This window comes from Pan troglodytes, chromosome 16, assembly GCF_028858775.2.
Source record: "Pan troglodytes isolate AG18354 chromosome 16, NHGRI_mPanTro3-v2.0_pri, whole genome shotgun sequence".
In the NCBI taxonomy this organism is placed as follows: domain Eukaryota; kingdom Metazoa; phylum Chordata; class Mammalia; order Primates; family Hominidae; genus Pan; species Pan troglodytes.
Window position 1 is genome coordinate 7660867 of NC_072414.2, and position 22776 is coordinate 7683642.

General features: G+C 43.6%; 1 protein-coding gene across 11 annotated transcripts in view; it reads left to right on the forward strand.

Moving 5' to 3' along the window:
- Window positions 1–22776, forward strand: part of OCA2 (OCA2 melanosomal transmembrane protein) — a 345392-nt gene that overhangs the window by 255000 nt on the left and 67616 nt on the right. For all 11 annotated transcript variants that reach the window (XM_054667272.2, XM_016927806.4, XM_016927803.4 and 8 more), the window contains one exon: window positions 10–103. In XM_054667272.2, the coding sequence (XP_054523247.1) occupies window positions 10–103 (94 nt within the window). The remainder of the gene's footprint in view (window positions 1–9; window positions 104–22776) is intronic.

Genomic DNA, 22776 nt, shown 5'->3' on the forward strand with positions numbered 1-22776 from the left:
TGACTTTAGGTAACGGGACACTGATTGGCGCGTCGGCAAACGTCGTGTGTGCAGGGATTGCAGAACAGCATGGATATGGGTTCTCCTTCATGGAATTTTTCAGGTACTTTTAAATTCCCTTTAAATTTTCTGTTAAACTGTCTAGTTCCTAAGCTTACTTAATTAAAAAAATAACACATTAAATGCTAAAATAAGCATATTTTTAGCAAGTAGAGAGACTGTGGTGTAGGGGAGATTAGCTCAGAAAAAAACACATTAAAAATTTATTGCTGGTGGCTCACGCCTGTAATCCTAGCACTTTGGGAGGGCGAGACGGGTGGATTGCCTGAGCTCAGGAGTTTGAGACCAGCCTGGGCAACATGGTGAATCCCCAACATGGTGAAAACACAAAAAAAATTAGCTGGGCATGGCAGCATGTACCTGTAATCCCAGCTACTCAGGAGGCTGAGGCAGGAGAATTGCTTGAACCCGGGAGGTGGAGCTGAGATCGCACCACTGCACTCCAGCCTGGGTGACAGGTGAGACTCTGTCTCAAGAAAAAAAAAATTGCTGGGATTAGCTCCATAACGCAGAGGATGGTTCAGATATCCTGGATGACTCAGGTTGAGTCAGGGGGCCAGGAAATGACTGTGGGCTTGCCAGGTATTTCGTGTGGCTGTCCTCTTGAAAATTCCAGTGGGAGCTTGTGCCCTGACTGTCCACGAAGACGGTGCTGGATTGCACAGTCCCTGCTAGCAAAGACCCCATAATGTCGCAGACTGAAGCCAGGGTGGCGGAATGGGGGCAGCCTGGCAGTGGCATCCCTCTCTTGTGTGGGCACCTCTCAGGAGGACTGTGCAGAGATGAGGCCCTCGGTGGGGGCGTCCAGCGGATGCCTGCAGAGTAGAGCCTGCTCTAGGAGGAGCTGGGTCCGCGCTGGGGCCCTGACTGCCGACACGTCTGTGTGTGAGTAGCACACTGCACATTGCAAACAGGTGAGGGGGCAGAATGGAGGCTGGAAACCCCTGTCAAATGGTGCTGTTAAAATGAACTTCATTTGTTTGGTGTCGAGCAAGTTTCCTGTGGAGTTCTTTGTACATTCGCACAGGGTGTATGCACAATGATGGTTCTCAGAACCAGCCTCGGGTAAAGATTTGGAACCTCAACTTTGGTTGAGTGGCAGAGAACCTTGTAGCCAGTGGAGACAGCGATCCCTGCACCAGGCACTGCTGCCTGGGGCTGGCTTGGGAACAGAACCCTGGCCATCATACCCAGGTGAGGACCCACACACAGCAGGCTCTTTGAACACTAGCACGTTGGATTTTGCCAGACTTATTATATTGGCCATTTCCATGGTTCGTAAGAAACTAGTAATACCTGGTAATTTTGCTGAGGCATTAATTTGAATGACACTCCTGGGTGACTTGGGTGTGAGCCTCAGGGGACACTGAATGTGCATCTCCTGGTGGGACTCTGGGCATATCGCTGACCCTGCCGCTAAGGGACAGGGTTCAGAACTTAATACCTGACCCAGTTCTTTCTGTTTGGACTCTCATCTGCCTCTGCTGAGCATAAAAGAAATCATCCTGTCAGTCAAACAAGAATTATCTTAATGAGAACAGCATTGATTACAGCAAATATAGCAGTGGCCTTTGCAGGGTGGCCTACCACACACTGCCATCTTCTCACCTTTGCCCTACGGTCAGTGAGGGTCAGACCCAGAGCACAGCCAAGAGAGGGGATCAGAGACAAGTGTGCTGAGTGGGCAGCAGGAAGAGATTCAGTTCACCCTCTCTACCAGCTCTGCCTCCTTCATTTGGGCCGGGCTCCTAACTTCTGCAGCCCTGGAAGGCCGTCGTTCTCACATCCTCCCATCTCCTCTTCTTTGGTTGGCCAAGCGTACTATACACTGGCTCCTCTACTCTCTGGCAACCCATAGGCTGGATTTCAGAGAGCAAAAAGCGTGGCTTTTTGCAACACCAGTTGGTCTCACAAGTAGGCATGGGAGGCCTGGCATTAGTATTTTTTTTAAAAGAAGGTTTTTAGGGCAACCCCAGTCTGATCTTTTCCCAAGTAGCACTTTGGAATAATAACCAGGGCATCTGCCCAACTGAAAGGGTTTGCGTCCACTCCACCTGGGACATGTAAAGTGCCTGAGGTTCAGCTCCAGTGGGTGATGCATGTGGGCACTGAACTTTTCACATAGTTCTTGCATTTGGTGTGCAGTGTGTGACACACCTATGCGTGTGTGTGTGTGCGTGTGTGCAGTTACTGTGGTGAACAGCTAGTATGACAGGAAGTCGGTGGCCTCAGAAAGCTTGGGCAAGACTGCCAGTTGTCTCCTTGAAAGCTCATTAGTCCCAGCCTTATGAATCCCATGCATCTTCTTGGATGGAGAGTGTGTCCTTGTGGTGAGTGGTCAACAGAGTTCCTTCCTTGTTTTTGCCTGGTTCCAGTTCTTCCAGCTCTGACCATCCTTCTTGCCAGGTCCTTGCTGTGCAGAAATCAGAGCAGTTTTTGCCCAGGGAATGGTTATCTAATTGTGGTAGGGCCTTTATTTGCATGAATTTCTTAATTTGCAATTGCACATGCACTGATTTGACTTTTATCTAACTCAAAGATTTATTTTCATAAAAGGGGGCTTCCCGTGATACACAGTGCAGAATGTTTTAAAGAATTACCATTTCTCTCATGATGTAGATAAGTATTTAATGGAAAATATGTAAACGAATAAAATACAAAAGTAACCTATAATTTTGCTACCTAGAAATAGCCACTGATCGTAATTTGGTGTGTTTTCTTACATTTTTCCTGCCTACCATAGATTACATATTTTTTACAAAGCCTTTGAATCACATTTTGTCCTACCTTTTATTCTTTATACTCTATTGTGAGCATCTTAACAGGACATAAATTGTCCTTCCAAAATAGAATAGCTATGCCTCCAACAGGGAGATATATCCTGGTTTATTTTACATGGAGGCATTGAGGTTGCTTGCTGTTTCTTGTTATGGTGTGATAAATATCTTTATAGATAAAACCTTGTTTCATTTCTGATAATTGAAGATAAATTTTCTGACATAGAACTGCTGGTTAAATGAGTGATGTTTTAAGAATCCAGATAAATATTGACAAGCTGGCATCCAGAAATGTTGCTCTCCACACATTTTATTGAACTTCACTGCTGAAACTCGTCACTGCCATTTGAAATGCTCAAGGTTCATCTGGCTGGCTAACAATAGACTCATGTTTTGTTTTAATTAATTCTACTGAGATTATACTCTTTCTGTATAAACACTGAATATTTGCATTTCTTATTTTGTAAACTTTCTATTCATATCCTTTGCCTTCGTCTTTCTCTTGAGAGATGAATTTTCCTATTTTTCAGAAGCTCTCTTGCATCTACAGAAATCAGTTCTGATATATATGTTGTGACTATTTTTAAGCTTATTTTTGTATTTTAAATTTTGCAAAGGAATTTTAGATATTCTGTAGTCAAAATGGATAAACTTTAGCCCCATTTTTATCTATACTTTTTGCTTTCATTAATTTTTTAAAACTTTTTCTTTCAAGATAATTGTAGATTCATGTGCAGTTGTAAGAAATAATTCAGAGAGATTCTGTGAGCCCTTTGTGCAGAAACCCCTGATAGTAAAATCTTGACAAACTATAGTAGAAGATCATAGCCAGGATGCTACCATTGATGCAGTCAAGGCACAGAAGAGTTCTATCGCTACAAGGCACCCTTATGCTGGCCTTTTCCAGCCAGCTCTGCATCCCTCCCACCTCTACCCCTGCCCCAATCTCTTCTCCATCTCTTAACATTTTGTCATTACAAGAATGCTACATAAATGGAATCATACAACACGTGACCTTTTTGTATTGGCTGTTTTCACTCGGCATCATTGTCTAGCAATTCATCCAAGTTGTTTCACATGCCAGTATTTGATTTCTTTGCATTGCACTCCATGGTATGGATGGACCACAGTTTGTTTAGTCATCTCCTCACTGAAGAACACCTGACTTGTTTCCAGTTTGGGGCTCGTACGAATAAAGCAGATAGGACATTTTCTCCCAGTCTGTAGACTGTTCATCCACTTAACAGGTTCTTATACAAATCAAAAGTTTTGAATCTTAATGAGGCCCAATGTGTCAAAAAAATTTTTAATGTGTTGTGTTTTTGGTGTCAAAAGCATGACAACAGGAGACCTTTTTGCCTAGCCCTAGATGTTTTTCAAAGATTATCTCCTATGCCCTTTTTTTCTCCCAGATTTTATTGATTTACATGTTACATTTAAGTTCATGTTCCATTTTGAGTTAAGTTTCATATAAGGTGTGAGGTTTAGATCAAGGTTTTATTTTCTTTTATTTTTGCATATGGATATCACTGCACTCTAGCACCGTTTGGTGCAATGGCTATGGTTCCCCCGTTGAGTTGCTGTTGCAGCTGTCACTCATCAGCTGAGTGCATCTTTGTGGATCTGTTCCTGGGTTCTCTGTTCTGGTGTATTGATCTGGATGGCTGTCCCTCCCCAGTAGTGCACTGTCTTGATTACTGGAGCTATGACAGACAACATACTGGATTACACTTTTATTAGGATCAGAAATATTGGAATAGACACATAATTTAAAATTACCCTAAAAATACTGGTATCGAGAGGTCTGCAAATATTTTCTTAGAATTATTTTTAAATTTTGTCTGTTTTGGTGGTTATTTCCCCCTTGTCATTTCTTATCTGTGGATTTGTTTTTGATTAGTGGCTTGTGATTCATCTAGTTCTGTTTTATTTTTCAAAAAATAAGACTTTGATGTATTTCTTAGGTCTAGTTTTCTATTTTCTGCCTTGTTCATTGCTGCATTTTTCTTTATCATTCCCTTCCTAGTGCTTTCTCTTGGTTTACTTTGCTGTTCTTTAGTTTTTTCAAATTTCAAATTTATTTCATTTATTTTTATTTGTTTGTTTTATTTGCCATAAGTGTTTAAGGCTAAGCTCTTTCCTCTGAACACTGCTTTAAATGTATTCCATGGAGTTTAATATATAATGCTTCCATTATCATTATTTCTAGGATTTCTATATTTTCAGTGTGGCTTGCCTTTCATCTGAATTGGATGTTTAATAACAGTTCTTTTCAATTTCCAGTTTGAAGAATCTTTTTATTTATTTTATTAATTTCTATTTTGATGGAACTTACCTCTGGTTTCTTTGTGACCAAATTTGATCATATTTTATGTGTGCATTCTCTGTTGTTATTGTATAAACTTACATATTTCTCAAATCTACCCAATGAGTATACTAGGTCATTTATATCCTTACTTATTTTTTGTCCACTAAATCTGTCATGTACTTTAAGTGGCATGTTAAGTATTTCCTGTTACAAGTGTGTCTCTTTATTTCTCCTTGAATCTCTTACTATTTATCTTTGAAAGGTGGTTACTATGTTATTTGGTGGATACATATTTATCACTGTTCTGTCTCCACTGTGAGTCGGAGGCTTTTAGCACTATTAAACATCTCCTCTGTCATGCTTAATGCTCTTTGACTTGATTGTACTTTATTCAGTATTGGAATCACAAATCATTTGCTCAGCTTTTAGCCTTTCTAAATCACTTTGTTTTAGGTGTGTCTCATATAGACTGTTGGGACTTGCTTTGTGAATCAAAATAAAAGTATTGTTTTCTTTTAATAAATGAACTTAGTCCACTCACATTTATTGATATGACTCACACATTTTCCATATTATAGGTTTTATGTATATTTTAGTTGCTATGTTTCTCTATGTGTATATCTTTTTTGCTCTTTTATTTTCTAAAATTTTTCTTTTCAATTTGAAAGATTTGTATTTTGATCTAGTGATTACCTTTGTTCTTATGCTTTTTCACTTGCCTTTAGTCTTCTGTTTTCTTACGTAGTCTTTTATACCTTGTTTGTCTATCTTTAATGATAATCTTTGACTTCTACCCTTGCCTAAATGACCACTGATAAGTTTATTCTACAGTACTTTTCTCTTCCCTTCTTTCTCCACGCACTTACTAATTGAAGTATTTCTGCTTTCAAAACATATAACATCATTCATTTTTTCTTCCACCCCCCATTGTTCTATGCTTGTTTCTCTTAGATCCATGATTAAGTTTATTGGATGCTCACCATTGGCCCTTTTGCCAAAGTGTTCCTGCCTTTTGACAGGTGAAGCTAATCTTTGAGAGCCCAAGATCAGCTCCTGGGTACAGTACCCCTGAGCTTTTGTAGGTTTAAGGCTGCGTTCTACATCCTTAACATTTGACAAGACACTTTGCTTCCTAATACACCCTTGGTTCACACACACCTTCCCTGGGTTTCATGCAGGTGTTACTCCATTGTGGCCTCAGCTGTATGTGTGTGTGGGATGTGTGATGGCAGCCCAGTTCTCTTACATTTGAAGTTATTTGATCAGTTTGCTACAGGCTTGGAGGGTTTTACAAATTTATCTTCAGAGTCTAATAGTTTTACTAAGATATTCCTAGGTATCCCTTGGGTATCCATGGGCCTAACATGTAGCATTGTGTCTTCTTTTGAGTCCAGAAAGGTTTCTTGGATCAGAGTTTTGAGTATTTGTTATACTTTACGATTTCACGGATCTCTTTATGTTGAGTCTCACTGGCCTGGCTTCCATTTCAACCACTTTCTTTCTGGCTTGTTTTTACTACTCAGTTGTTTTTGGCCTCCTGTTTGCCTTCTTTCTTTAATGCCCCTGATTACATTTTCATTTGATTATAGTCTTCCTGGAACACCTTATAATTTCATCTTCATTTCTTACATGATTTGGTATTTTTCTTTGGCTTTTCATTTTATTCTTCGTGTTTTTGTCGTTTTCTGCTCTCAGCATTTGGGTTTTGGATTCAGGTTGTTTTTGCACGCCCCCAGTGCTTATCTGAGGGTATGGAATTCAGTATAGAGTGCTGTATGCGGTTTTGTGTTTCCTGGTTTACATGTGGCTTGTTGGGGAAATCTTTACCAGCTTCAGTATTTAGATTCTCATGCTCTGTTTTATTATTAGGAAAGCCTTGCACGGGGCAGTCAGCTTTCGGCTATGTACTTGTGGACAGGGTGGCCAGCCGGAGTCAGTTCCAGGATTCCTAGTTTGAGGAGATTCCTGTTCTTTGGTCAGTGTGGTGGAGAGCAGTCTCTGTAACAGCTTTTTTTTTTTTTTTTTTTTTTTTTTATTTCAGTTGTGGGGCATGTCCATTCATTTTTGGTTCCTTTTGTCTTACAGGATTCTGCATTTCTCCCCCTGCCCTCACTGTTTTTCCCCTTCCCCTGCCAGGCTTTGATGGGCACGCCTGCCTGCCTGTTTGCTGTCTTCTCTTGCGGGTGATGCATGCCTGCCTGTCACCTGGAGCCCAGTGTATGTCAATGTCTTTTCTCCATAGTCTATACACAAATCCACCAGGATCGTTTTCCAGTGGTTTTATGCTTAGGTTGGCCTTCCTACTTCTGGCTGTTACTTTCCTCAATTTTAGAATTTTTATTTCTTTCTTCTCTTTTTCATGAAAATTATCTGGATTTCTCTGGCTCCTTGCAAGGGTGTGGGGCAGGGGCCTGAGAGATAGCTTGGCTGGGAATTGGTGTTTTCTTCTTTACTGCCAAGTAATAATGTGGAGTTTATGGTGCTCTCCATCTTCTAGTTATGTCGAAAGGCAGGCTGCCCATGTAGCTTAACCTACATTTCTTGTTGATCTGTGGAGTTTATTGTGAGCAGATGCAGCGATGTGGCATTGGGTGGCTGTCAGTACCTTGCCTACCAGAAGCAAGACAGTGGCATCGCTAATCCACAGTCCAGAACTCGTTCTTTCTGCCATGCCCAAGGAATCTTCTTTGCGGCACTTCCTAGGGAGGATATGATTTTATTTGCTCCATTGGAGAAAATGATTTTCTGACTAGAGATTATGCTAATGCTAGATTCCCTCACTGGGCAGAAACATGGTCTCCAGGACATTCCTCCATGGGGACCAGGCCATACCGTTTCAGTGCCACCCACGTAAGATACACCAGTCAATTAAAGAGTGTCTCATTAATTGATAATGCCGATTTATACTATTTCTTTAAACATAGAGACACATTAAGTTGAATTTTATTGTGGAATTTAGCTTCCAGTAAAGCTTTTGTCACCTCATTTTGTTTTCTTTTGTGGTTTCTTAGAACATAGCTAATTATTGTGAGGCTTTAAAAACATCAAGTTGATAAATTAAATGAAAAAGTGAAAAAATATCTAGAGAATAAACCATCTAGAAAATACTGTATTCGAAGCAATATTTGAAAATGACCTGGCTTTGTTCAGTGTGATTCAAAGGGATCATTACCATTGACTAACAGTAAACATAATAAAATTCTTTGTAGATTTATAAAGCCCTCATTCTGTCTGCTGCTTCAAGGGTAGCCAGGCAGACATTCATATTTTCTCAAAGGTCAAAACAGTTGCTAATGTAATATTGGGTGCCTTTTCAAAGGTTAATCTCTGTATTGATCACAGTGCTGTAAACTCACTGAACCAGAGTCAAATACTTTCTTTTCCCCTGAGGGTTAAAAATCATGAATGTGAGATCAATATTTTCTGAATGTAAATTTCAAAGTTAGTCTCATCCACATGTTACATTTGCTAAAGAAGAAAGAAAGAAAGGAAAGAAGGAAGGAAAGAGAAGAAAGAAAAGACAAGAAAAGAAAAGAAAAGAAAGAAAAACAGGCTATTTTTCTTGCAGCTCTCATCTGGTTAGAGCAGAAATGGGCCTTAGGCTTCTCAAAGCAGGCCGATCCTCTGTGTCTGAAGGAAAACTTAAAGCCACTCACCCCCTGCCCTTTTCCCTCCCTTAATGTAAACTCAAAGAACCTCTCCTGTTGGTTTGCACCTCGACGTAAAATCTTCAGCCTTAGGATAATGCCATGTGGGTAGATTTGTATATTGAACCCTTCTAATCAGTGGCCCTGAGAAAGGTTACAATGAGTGGGGCAGGAGCTCAGAGCTAGGAGCATCGCAGGGCTGACTGAGGCTCCTGAAGGCCAGAGAGTCCTGGACAGTCTGAGAGAGCCACGAGAGCCGTAAATACTTGTCAGGAGGGTGTCAGGAGAGCTGGTGCAGAAGAGGTTCTAGTTAACCATGTAGTGATTTTGTTATTCAAAATGGCTCCACTTTGATTCGGGGTGACCACCCCCCCCCCCACTGTATACTTTTCAGGAAGCAATGCCCCACAACCTCAGTACTGGGAGAGGCACGCAGACCACAAGGGGAGAATGGGAGGATGGCACAGAGCCCAAGACAGAAGATCGGCCCAGCACACTGTTACTGAGGTGCTGGAGAATGAGGGCCTCACACTCACGGGGGTGATGATGAGAGGCCAACGCCACTGCATATCATTGCCAGGAGCCTGAGAACAGGGCCTGCGCCTGAGGCACCAGAGCCAAGGGGAAGGCCCTGGTAAAGTCACCTGTCCCACTCACTATGGCTGCCTAACAAGTCATCCCAAAATGCAGGGACTTAAAGCAACAGTGACGATTTCACGCCTAACTCTACCGTCTTCATGGAATTTGAAAGGGCAGCTGGTCCTATTCCACTGGGGTTCACCAGAGCTGGCAGAGGCCAAGGCCAGAATCATCTGGAGGCTGCTCACTTATGTCTCCTGCCCAGGTTGTGGGGGCCCAAAGAGCACGGCTGGGATGGCGGTGGGGGCCTCAGACTTCTCCCTGCATCACAGGCCCCCAGAAACAGGGGAAGGAGCTTCTTGATGGGAACGTGCGCTGTCAGGGCTGTGGGATAAATCATGTGGGATGGAATATATTAGTGCTGGTGAATTTGGGAAATGCAACCTGCCGCATCATTTTATTTGCCCAAGACTTGTAACCCATATGATCTCATAATTGCATTTTGCTTTAGCCATTCTGGGTTGGGTTTTCTGTCACTTGTAGCTGTAAGAGCCCTAAGTGGTACAAAGGCCCAAAGAAATGTGCTGCCCTTCTTGATCTTTCTCAAGGACTCATGTTAACTGCAGTCGCTGCAGCAGCAAGTGTTGGATCATAGACTGATCTTTGCTTTCTGCATCCCGTTACATCCGGAAGGCCCAAGTTCCTATTGTGGAGGCTGTATCAAGAGCCAGGCCTCCTTGCTGCTGAATGTCCTAGGTCTGAGATGAGCGTGGCGCATTGCCCCGTTGGCTTAGCTTGTGGTTCACTTATCAGCAGTTAGGAGATGGCGCTTGTCAACATGAGGAGCAGGTGCCTGTGCAGTGCCTCGTGTTTACCGCGGCCGAGTCCCCAGCCTTGACAGGAGCCACTAGTTACCATGGAAGGTGGGTGACAGGGGCTGACTTAGCAACATTCTGCAAGCACCAGCAAGTGGCTTTTTCTACTCCTTACTCCAGCTGATCCTTTAATTCTCCAACACCAAGTAGGTATCCCACAATTCAATTCAGTTCTAATACCAATTACCCGGAGCTATTGTCAGAGCACAGGCTAAGGGCTCCATCCCTCATCAGTGCCCTCAATTCAGACACAGCTATCAGTCACAGGTATCAGGCACTCACACTTCTGTGCAACTTGGCTACAAATCAGGGTTCCTGCAACCCCTCACCTCAGGTTCAATAATTCGCTGCAATGACTCAGAGAACTCAGGAAAGCATGTTACCTACCTTTACTACTTATTTTAAAGGGTATTATAAAGGGTTCAAATGAAAAGCCAGATGAGGAAGTGCATAGGTGGGGTCTCTGGCAGGGTCCCAAGTGCAGGAACTTCTGTCCCCATGGAGTGCAGATGCACCACCCTCCTGACACACGAATTCATTCACCAACATGGAGGATCCCAGAACTCCACTGCTTAGGGGGTTTGAGGCTTCATTACATTGGCATGATTGATTACATCATTGGCCATTTGTGATTGGCTCAATCTCCAGCCCTGGTTCTCTCCCTGAGGATTGGTGTGGGGACGGATGGTGGAGCTGTCAGTTTTAACTTTCTAATCATGCCTTGATCTTTCTGGCAACCAGTCCCCTCCTGAAGCCATCTAGGGCCCCCAAGAGCTGCCTCATTACAACAAAAGGAATTCCTGTCACTCTTATCACTCAGGAAATGCCAAAGGTTTTAGGAGCTCTGTGCTAGGAATGGGGACAAAGACCAAATATTTTTATTCTTCTACCATCACTAGTCAAAGGGCCCTCGAGGTGCCTGCATTGTTTGATGGTGGGTCAATGGGGTGTTTACGGATGACGGCACAGTTGCGTGCAGAGATCTTCCATGGATGCTGGGGTGAGATCTCCGGAGAAGCCATTCACTGTCAGTGTTTCTTTATACGCTAGACTATAAAGTTGAAAAATGATGCTATAGAGTTGTCTAAGGGGAAATTTCTCTCTGCCTTTCCACGGATCAAATTTCCTATAACTGGAAAGAAATCCATTGGAACCACTTGTGGCCTAAATGATTGCTTTTATGTAACTTGTTTTTGGTATATTATTAATTTAATGGCAGAGAATCCTTAATTTCAACCATTAGGGAACCCAGAAAAAAATAAGTACATTAAAATAATGTAAAACGACTTAAAAAGCCTTAAAGCGACTTCAAAGACTTAGAATGACTAAAGAGTAAATGTCCTGGTAAAGTGCAGTAAGCTGCAGTGGGGTCAGGAGAGTCCCAAGACATCTTTAGTCTTCTTCTAAAACAATCTCAGCAAACAAGGTGCTTATCTCATAACCTCCAGACAACATAAACAATGGAGTGCAGCTCCGCATTTATGGATGACCCAAATGCGGCCAGCTCCACACGTGTACTGTCACGATAGCATATTGATTGGCTAAATTTTTGAAGTAAAGGAAGCTTGGCCTAAACTTTCCTCTATAGGATATGCTATTTTGAAAAATAATAAGATAAAACTTTTTTTATAATGCATTTAGACTTGCTGACACAGATGGATGTTTCTTTACAAGGTTGTATATTTAGGGGTAACTAAAGAATTTATCAGGCTGGGTATGATGGCTCATGCCTGGAATCCCAAAACTTTGGGAGACTGAGGCGGGCGGATCATTTAAGGTCAGGAGTTCGAGACCAGCCTTGCCAACATGGTGAAGCCCCGTCTCTACTAAAAATACAAAAAAATCAGCTGGGCGTGGTGGCATATGCCTGTAATCCCAGCTACTGGGGGAGGCTGAGGCAGAAGAATCGCTTGAACCCGGGAAACAGAGGGTGCAGTGACCCGAGATCGTGCTGCTGCACTCCAGCCTAGGCGACCAAAAAAAAAAAAAAAAAATTCATCAGGTATTTAATCAGGCCATATTTCATGAATAGTCAGTGTATTAAAATGTTTGTTCTTTTATAGTCATCCATGAAGTCAACACAGCTTTGTAACTAGCAAGAACTAGGCCTCAGTGGCGCAGTGATGAAGCAGGCAGATACTGTGTGCTGAACTTGGAGATTCACCAGGGAGAAGCAGCAAACACAGCTAAACGTAGACCCCATGAGCCATCCCCAGTGTGGGTCAGTGGTACTGTGCTAACGGCACTGAGGTTCCCAGATAGCAAACGGCCCTGAGCAGGTGAGCTGTGTGACTTCCCCAAGGAGGAGAAACAGCCAGCATCCCTGATGGCAGGGCAAGAGGATGGCGCTGAAGATGGTGGAAGGCGCCCGGGGGAGGGAGACTGTAGATGGGCAAAAAGGCTGGATTTCACTCCAGGTGGTGGGAGTGCAGGGAAGGGCTTTAAGCAGGAAAGCCTGCAATGCGATTTTTCTTTTACAAAGCCCATTCTTCCCTGCAGTGGAATGGACAGGTTAGAGGAGGACCGAGTGGCCCCGGGGAGGCCAGGTTAGAGGCTGAGGCTTGGGGCCAGTGTGTGCAGGGCAGGTGGGGAAAGGGGGCCGGTGGGGTAGGGTTTGGAGGTGGACAACGTGGATGTGAGCCATGAGGGGATGAAAACTCAAAGGCACATCAGGTGCAGGCGCAGTTTAGAGGAGAAATGCAGAGTTTGGTCTTGAGTATGTTCCAGTCCGCAGTTGGTGAGGCTGCATGAGGGACGTTGGATTGGCAGGCGAGTGTGCAAGCATAGAGGTCTGGCAGGAGTCTCTGACGGAGAGGGGGGTGGTGAATGCTCAGGGAGAGAAGGCACCTGAGCACGGGGGGCTGGAGACGGCCTCAGGAGTGGGCACTGGACGTCAGCCTGGGTGCTATCTATGGGGAGAAAGAGGAGAAGGATGCAGATACGCTGCTGGGGCTCTTGGCTGCAGGTGACAGACGCCTCAATCAAATTCGCTTGGGCGGAAAGGGACATGGACCAGAGGGTTCAGCAGCCTGGATGGGCAGTGTCTAGCTGGGCCTCAGAGGCAACAGGAGCCAGGCTGTGCTCTCTCCACCTCTCATCTCTGCCTCTCCCCTCATGGGAATTCCTTCCAGTGATAGAGAACGGCCGCAGGCAGCTCCGGAGACAGACCCAGACACGCTCCCTCTGGAAGGGCTCTGGCTGGTCTGAGCTGGGTGCCCACACTTGGCTGGCAGAACAGGCCTTGACTGTCACAGTGTGAATCTAGCCCAGTGCCTAGGCCAGTCACCATGGCAACACGTCCAGTGTGTGGCACAGGAATGCCTCCCAGGAGGAGAGGGCTGAAAACAATCGGGTCACGTGCGCGGCAGGTCCGCAGAGGGTGGGGTAGTCTGTGCCTGCTCAGCGCTGTCGACGCCTTTGCTCTGTGTTCCCTGGAAATTTCCGAAATGCAGCTGCTTTGCTGGAGCTCCATTACTGAGCTTTATTCCAGGGGCGAGCCTGGACTCACTGGACTCAGACCGATTTTTTTTTTTTTTTTTTGAGACGGAGTCTCGCTCTGTCACCAGGCTGGAGTGCAGTGGCACAATCTCGGCTCGCTGCAACCTCGGACTCCCTGGTTCAAGCGATTCTCCTGCCTCAGCCTCCAGAGTAGGTGGGATTACAGGCACGTGCCACCACAGCCAGCTAATTTTTATATTTTTAGTAGAGATGAGTTTTCACCATGTTGGCCAGGATGGTCTCCATCTCCTGACCTCGTGATCCGCCTGCCTCGGCCTCCCAAAGTGCTGGGATTACAGGCGTGAGCTCAGACCCATTTTATTGCATTTTTATATCTATACTTATAAGTAAAATTGGCTACAGCTTTTATTTTTGTGTTATATTTGAGTTTGAAGGTTCTGTAGCTCCATCACATGAATTGGGGAACTTTCTATATGTATGTAACTTGGAACAGGGAAATTATAGCCCCATTTGAATCTGACATCTTCTTAACTGGGAGATTGTTAACCAGTCTTCCAGTCTCCTCACTGGCTATTGAATTTGTCAGGTTTCTGTTTTCTGCATGGATCAGTTTTAGTTATTTATATTTTGCTATGAAATGACTTGAAGCTTTTCACTTGTCCTTGTATCTGTGATCAAATCTCCCCTCTCAGTTGATATACACACAGTCACACATACATGCACACACATTCTTTTTCCCTTAGTGAAACTTCCCAGAAGTTGATATTTGTATTAGAAATTTCAGAAAAGAGACTTTTGGCCTTTTACTCTTTATGTAATTTGTTATTGACTTTTTAACTATATCACTTTCAGTTTTTTATTCCAATTCATCCTTCTTATCTTTAAATAATATTTGTACTCCTTTTCTATCTTATTATTTTAAGTATTTAATTTATTTATTTTCAGCTTTTTAAAAGTGAACATTTGGAATCTCATCCATTTTGATTTGGAATGCATGCTTATGTATGGTGAGACATGGATGCAGCTCACCTATAAAACATGGGTCTCCGGCTCTCCCAAAGCTCTTCATTACTATGTTTGACTTCATCTCACTGACTTCACAAACCACCTTTATGAAGAAAAAATCCCCGTGGGGTTTTGAGTATGTTGGTGGGCCATCTGTTGTGTTTTATGGGGTCAGTGACATACCATGATGTTTAAATTATTTGGACTTTATAAGCTTACTCTGTGGTAGGGCAAGTACTTTGCCTTATCAGTGTTTTTCTGACTGTTCTTATTTATATTTTATATGAATTACAGAATCATATCATTTCAATTAATTAAAAAGCCAATTATTATTTTGATTGGGATTGTAATAAACCTTAAAATAACATCAAGATAATTAACATCTTTATAATAGCTTTGCTTTATAGTATTCTTTGCTTATGAGAGAAAAATGCATTTGCCAGTTGAAATAGTGTGCGATAGTCCTAGAGGGTATCAGCTATTTTCAGTAAGACAGTCTTTTATATTAAAATAGCTGCAACTGGATTCCATAATCTACTTTTTCCAGGCACTATCTATCTTCTGCACCAGCCAAAGTGGAAAATCAGGTAAGGATGTGACAGGCAAGTTCTCCAGTGCTTCCTCTCTGTAGATTAGGGATGCTGAGGGAAGATGCTGATTGAGGTTGACTCCCCAGTTTCAGTAGGGATGCTAGGGATCCCAGTACAGGCACAAAGGCCATGTTGGCCACAGCCACAGCTCACACCTCCCATCCTGCTCCTGGAAACCCCATGTTGCTGTTGTGAAATGCTGAAGCCAGCCCCCTTGGCAGTGTGTCTGTGGCCCTTGTCACTGCATATCTAGTGCTACAAGTTCTAGGCAGGTGAAGAGTTGAATGGAGAAAGCCTAGACCATGTATTCTGCTTTAGGTGCAAGGAAGTCTAGAAAGTAGGTGTCTTATGCTTCAAATTCTAGGTGAGGTGTCGTTGACTCCCACCAGGTCCTTAGGTGTATGCTCTGTGTCCTTGCATTTCTGAAAGTATCTTTCATTTGTTCTGATCACTCTATCTATCTATCTATCTATCTATCTATCTATCTATCAATCATCTATCTATCTTCTATCTCTTGTCTCTATCAATCATCTCTCATCTAGCTGTCTGTCACCTATCTATCTATATCTACTCATTTAGCATCTATCCATCAGCTATCATCTATCTGTCATCTACTCTAAAGCCACTTCTGCCCTTGTTGTAGGTCGATTTTCTTCTTTCTTCAAGTCAGTGGAAGCTGTCCGTTCACATCCGAATCCTGGTTTTTCCTTGGCTACTGCCTCCCCAAGTGTGAGCTGCTGTTTCTCTTGGCCTGCTCCCAGCTTCGAGTCCTGTTAGAAGTCACATCAGCAGGATGTCTTCAGGACAGTGCTCAGCTAGCAGCCAGGGTGGCCCCTTTCTCTGACTTCTCTGTCTCAGCAGCTCTTCTAGCACGCTTGAGAGGGCGGCAGAGCCCCAGCATTTGGCCTTTGCTCTGACTTCATGCCACGGAGAGCCAGGTCTTCTTCCTGAAGCGTGCAACCGCAGACTGACCCTTCAGGAGCTCCCAGCCCCTATCACTTGCCACCGGTTTACCCCAAGCCACATCTTCCCAGACCTGGAATAAGAGTTTGTCCCAGATAAGTGATCACCATGTTTTCTACAATCATAGTTGGTGGATATTTTTCATAATACAGATTTTCGGAGGTTGGGTCAGCTTGAAAAACCTGTGATTTTTACTGTATTTGTCTCGGCCATGGGACTCTCTAGCTACACTCAACAGGACCTCAAGAACTTACAAAGAACAGCTGAGAGTTTGAGGCAAAAATTGAATTTCTCTGTAAATTTTTCCTCTGCCTCTTTCCAAAATGCTCTGCAAAACTCTGAACATAAAAGTGAGGAGTGCACAGGTATGCCTCCCTGTTCCCAGGGCAGCTGCTTTTTGAGTGAGGACCCACGAGGAGCCCCTGCCCTCAGAGGGGAGCCCCACAGTAGCTGGGGATGCCGGCACTGAGCAGTCAGTCCCTAGCCCACATCCTTTGGAGAGTTTGGATTACAGTGGAAATCTCCTTGGGAACATTGGTACTATAAGTCCCCGACAGGGACAGCTGGCCAAGAGCGAGCCCTTCCAAAGAGGGCGACTTCAGCACTGGGAGGAAGGCCGGGAATGGAGTGGGAGCTGGCAGGGGGTAGAGGTTGGGGAGGTAGGAATCAGGGCAGACAGGGCCCTGGCGCCAATGCAGGGTTGAAAATTATGTGCTCCAACCTCACTTCAGCTGTACTCAAGTTAATTTTCTACTCTGCCATTCACAAGAACGATACGAAATGCCTAAGAAAAAATCGTCACAAGATGAAGCTGGAAAAATCTATTTATAATTATAGAATTTACCATAAAAGTAGTGCCTTGTGCTATAGATCGTCTTATCCAGTGACCTTATTTCAAGTGTCTTCGTTTCTATATATAAAGAGATTATGAAAAACCTGTCAGTTTGTAAAAAGCAAAAACATGGATGGAAAATAATTTTCAGAAATTCGAATTTACATTTTTAAAGATAATTTACTTTCTTCCTGATTAAAACAACAGCAGTATGATTATGCTTATTTTAAATATGTCTATATTCAGCTCTCACAATCTTTTAATATTGCATGAGTTTTCCACTAAGCTTAAAATAAAATATCCCCCTTTTCCAGAATGTAAATTATTTTGTTTCTGCCTTCTAGTAAGCTGGACATTTCAGGCAAACCCACAGCATCATAATGGTTTCTGTTGTATTTTTCTCAACCTAATGTGTTTTTTTTTCCTTAAATGACTCATGACAATTACAAGGAACAAATAAAATATCCAATAGTATGATGACTTGCACATTGGATTTGGCTGGTGTGCTAATTGCACTCCCCAGCTCCGTCAGCACTCTGTGGAAGGTGGTGTTGTCCTGAATTTGCTTTTCCTATATTAAACCCAGAATTACCTGAGCACCAGGCTCTTCCTTCCAGAACTCAGCTTAATCCTAAGCTTTGAGAGTTAATTTTATGGTGCTTGCCATTCAGCTTGTTTCCCTCATTTAAATCAGATGTTGATTTCCCAGTCCTGGCTGTCAGCCCCTCTCGCGTTGTGTGACTCCTGCATGACTCGATGCTTTCCATTTCTTGGTTTGTGTAATTGTCAGATGTGCCGGCTTCCTGTCTTGTTATATGTTTCATATCCGTGGAGAATGAAGCTGAGTTTAATAGACTGATGAAAACATCGTGGGATCTCACTGTAAGGCGAACGTTTGCGAGAGGCTGCTTACTGTCTCACGCTGGTGGCTCTGTATGGATTGCTGAGCCCCACAGGGCAGGCTGCTCCGCTCAAGGGAAGGGCATCTTGCCGGGAGACCATGCGGAGGGCAGGAAGCTGCCCAGTGAGGATGGTGCTGAGTTCTCCTGTAGGATGTTAAGGGAAGAATCACAAAATGAGGGTTTTGCGCTTTCAAATAAGTTTGGGAAGTATTTGTTACGCAAGGCTAAATACTTTCTTGGTGCAAACCACCCAGTCCCGCACTCCGGTGTTTAATAGCTAGTGTGCCTCAGGCATCGTGCAGTGGGGAGTCTCAATGCCTTAGGCCGCTGGGGTTCATCTGGATGGCCTCATCTGCCCACTGGCCTTGCCACCCCCATTTGCAAGGTAATATCTACAGAGTTGTGGGCCAGCCTGAGTTTCTTTCCTGGGAATGTGGAGCTGGGCCTGAAGAATCTGGATCCAGCCACAGAGGAGGCATGAACGCAGGAGTCGGTGTGCTAAGAGTCACCACATGCTGAGAAAGGATAGGTCAGCAGCGCAGGGAGCTGGGGAAAGGAGGGGGAGGCAGTGTCCAGGCCTGGGTTCCGTCTACACAGAGCACCAGTTGCATCCCTGACATGGCACAGTTGGCTGTGGGAGTGTAGTGGTTGAGGGCCATGCTTCTGCGCTTGAAGCTTGAACCCTAGTCCTACTGTTTACTGCTGTGTGTGTGTGTGGGAAGCTCCTTGACTTCTCTGTGCCTTGTAAAATGAGACTGCAATCAACTGCTGCCTCATCATGCTGTTACAGGCATGGAATGCAGTAACTTTCATTTAGGTAAAAGCACTCAGAAAACTGCCTGATACACAACTCTGCACCTTCCCAAACAGGGCGCCTGGGGAAGTTCCCACTGTCTCCCAGAACACTGTGCCGGGCAAAGGGCAGGCCATTGCTTACCATTTTGGTGGACTGTAGCCCAGTTTCCTATGGACCTATGTAAAAAAGCTCCTAATGGTGGCTCATGGGTAGTCCGTGTATTTACTTGCTCATTTCTAGCTGGCTTTCTCTGCAATCTTCTCAGCTCTCACACCCAGTCGATAGTCTGGAATTGAGAAGCTGAAAATCATTTTATTTCCTTAGATATGATCTAATTTAGAAGGAGAATCTATTGCACAAATTCAGATAGTGTACTGTGAAGCTAAAGTAGAAAGCGTTCCTCATTATCTCCCTGGTCCTTTTGGTCCTGGCCGTCTGCCTTCTATGGGGACTGGGGCATAGCGGGCTGGGCACTGGCATGGGGCCAATCACTGCAGGAGCTGGACACTTCCGGGAGGAGCTGCGAGGAGCCTCAGAGGAAGAAATGGGAGCAAACTGATGTCAAAGGTGGGGTTGGGAGAACCAAAGGTAGCCCCATGGAGGCCGGGGACATCACCCTAAAATGCCTGGTTGGCGTCTGTCCTGTGTGAACTTCTCAGGTTCCCTGGACTCTGCTCACGGTCAAGTCCGCAGTAGCCTGTGACCCACACCATCACTCCACCTCCTTTCCTAGGGGGCAGCTTGGCCCAGGCGCCCAGGCTGGCCGGGAACCCTCTCCCCGCCACTCCCAGCCGGGCCGCTTCCCTGCCTCCCTCAGTGCTCCTCAGTCCTGAAGACTTTCAGGACCTCCTGCCTAAGGTTCCTTCTGTGTTCCAGCAGGGGCAAGCATTTCTGCTGTCCCTGCTGAGTTGAAATGGCTTGTCTACAAGTGGGGAGCCCTTCAGGATGGAAACTGTGTCTATGTGTGCTTCCTGACGCGTGGGCTCAGGTACACAGCAGCACACAACAGGCGTCTGCTGGGCCTGGCAGCTCTGGGGCGGGAGGGCAGGTGCACAGCGGGCTGCCCTCCTCCGTGTGGGCCACGTGGCTGGAGGAGGCCAGCTGTCCTTGGAGAGTCAACTCACCAAGCAATCACTTCTCAATTAAGAGCATCACCCAGAGCCATTTTTAAATTGTGTCTAATGTGATAATTTTGTCATGTAATGATAATGTAACGATTGCCCATTATTCAAGTCACAGATCAGACCTTAATTAAAACTGCTAAGTTCCTAATTAATTCCCAACAAGGCCATTCATGAGTGTGGAGAAAAAGCATTATCTTGGCAGATGGAGATTTTTGTGCCTATGCCCCCTGTGACTAGCAGGGTTTGTAGGTGAACTGACCAAGCAACCCCAAGCTGAATTCACTGTTGGCATCCACGGAGGCCTGTCTTCGGCAGAGGGACGGGGAGCAGCACCCTTCCACAGGCCTTACGTGTGTGCACACCTGAGTCGTGTGCGAGGCAGGCTTCAAAAAAAGTTCGTTGCCTTTTAGGCGAGCGTGCTGCGTGCAAAGCAGAGCTAGCAGCTGGCCAGAGATGTGGCCTTAGACAGGCTGGTCCTTAGAACTGGTCTTTTGACAACCTAATTTTTTACATATATATATTATATTATATATATATATAGAGAGAGAGAGAGAGAGAGAAATTGTATTTATTCAAAATAAATTAGGTTTTGCCAGTTTAATTTCACATAAGTGCCTGCCCCTCTGTTTTAATTATTTTCTCCCTTTATATCAGCAGATCTCCTTTTACTTCCTTAAACTTGATGCCCTTGATCATTATCTCTTATTTTGTGCATCACGTCATAGGCTGCATACTTTCTTTCTTTCCTTCTTTCTTTTGTTTTTTTGAGACAGAGTTTCACAGTTGTTGCCCAGGCAGGAGTGCAATGGCACCATCTCAGCTCACTGCAACCTCTGCCTCCCAGGTTCAAGCAATTCTTCTGCCTCAGCCTCCCAAGTAGCTGGGATTACAGGCACCCGCCACCATGCCCAGCTAATTTTTGTATTTTTAGTAGAGATGGAGTTTTGCCATGTTAGCCAGGCTGGTCTCAAATTCCTGACCTCAGGTGATCCACTGGCCTCAGCCTCCCAAAGTGTTGGGATTACAGGCATGAGCCACCGCGCCTGGCCAAAGGCTGCATAGGGCTTTATAGCACTTTAAAGTTAAAAAATATTTTAAGATTTTATGATGCATTTCGATAGTAGAACAGCTAGGTTCCCCCTGAGCTTGCAAAGTTTGAGAAGTGTGTGTAGATTGCTATTTGTAGTCTTAAGCTACTGATGAGCTTCATATCTAATTCACATTCTTATATGCTTTAAGCTCCTTAGTATTGCAGTGTAAATCATTTTGTTGCTTCAAAATGCTCTTTAAATGAGCATTTTGATTAGAAAATAAGTCAACATTGCATTTTATTTTTATTGTTGCAGCTACATGACTAATTTATTGAAAGTTTCAAAGACAATTAGCAGCGCTGTGAGCTAATATGGAATTTAGAGTTTTTTCAGGGAGGGAGAGAGTGTTAATTTTGCTAATTGAATAAGGTGTTTCTCAGTACCATTTATCAGTCATTTAGATTGTATCTAGAAGATACTAAAATAACTAATTGAAAATGTAAAAAAACTCAGTTAAAATGTTTTTGATTTCTTTTGCTTTATGATTAAGTTTCCCTGTGTCAGCTGGTTGTTTTAGCATGAGGTAAACATGGCATTAAATCAAATTTTATCTAAGCAGATTTATTATTTCGGGAAAATCTTATTTATTATTTGGGAAAAATTAAATAACTGCAGTTATAACAGCAAATAACATAATCACTATAATCGGCATATGACTTATTTATACAAATCCATGACCTATCTTTCTTCCCCCCTCCATTCTTTCCTTCCTTCCCTCTTTCTTCTTCATTAGCATATAGGTAAAACAATGCTTGAGGACTTAGATGAGCAGAGGTCAAGAACTCTAATAAAACTCTAATAATTAGCACAGTGTAGTCTTAGTGCAAAGACAGAAAAACCAATGGGAAAGAATGGAGAGCCCAGAAACAGGCTCAAACGTATAAGGCTCTCCGATTTATGACAGAGGTAACACTACAATTCAGTATCAAAGAAATTTATTTTGAATATACGGCACCATGCCAATTGGCACCCATGTGAAAGAAAATGGACCTTTATCCCTACCTCATTCCGTACACACAGATCATTTCTATATGGACCGTAGATCTAAATGTGAAAAGCAAAATGTAATATTAGTGAACTCACAATAGGACAACATTTGATAAACAGGACCCCAAAAGCACTAAGAGTAAAGGATAAAACAAGATCAGACTATATTTAAGACCTTTTGGTCATCAAAAGTTACCATTAAGGGCCTGAAAAAACAATTTACCAATTGGGAGAAGATTTTTACAGTATGCATTCCCGTAAAGGATTCATAGTGACACCATGGAAAGAGCTCCTACCAATCAATTAGGAAAAACCCCAGACCACCCCATAGAAAAATGAGCAATTTCACTCTCATTTCACTAGAAGAGGATACCCAGTAGACAGTAATAATATGAAAAGATGCAGAACTTCCTTAGTTACAGGGAAATTCAAATGAAAACCACAGCGCCATTTTACACCATGCCCATCTGGATGATGAAATTGAAAAAGATGAAAAGAAGCAAATATTGGTAAGGACATGAAACAATGGAATATATACACTGCTAGTGGAAATGTAAATTACTTCTACCACCTGAAAGATTCATTTGCATGAACCCTCAGTCTCACTCTTAGGTGAGCCCCAACAGAAATGCCACTCTGTTTTCACTTAAGAATGTACTAGAGTGTTCATAGCAGCAGTAAAAATTAGATATACAATATATAGCAGCATGGAAGATTCTCAAGAACATAATATTGAGTGAAAGAAGCCAGACACAAAATAGTGCATATATGATTTTAATTA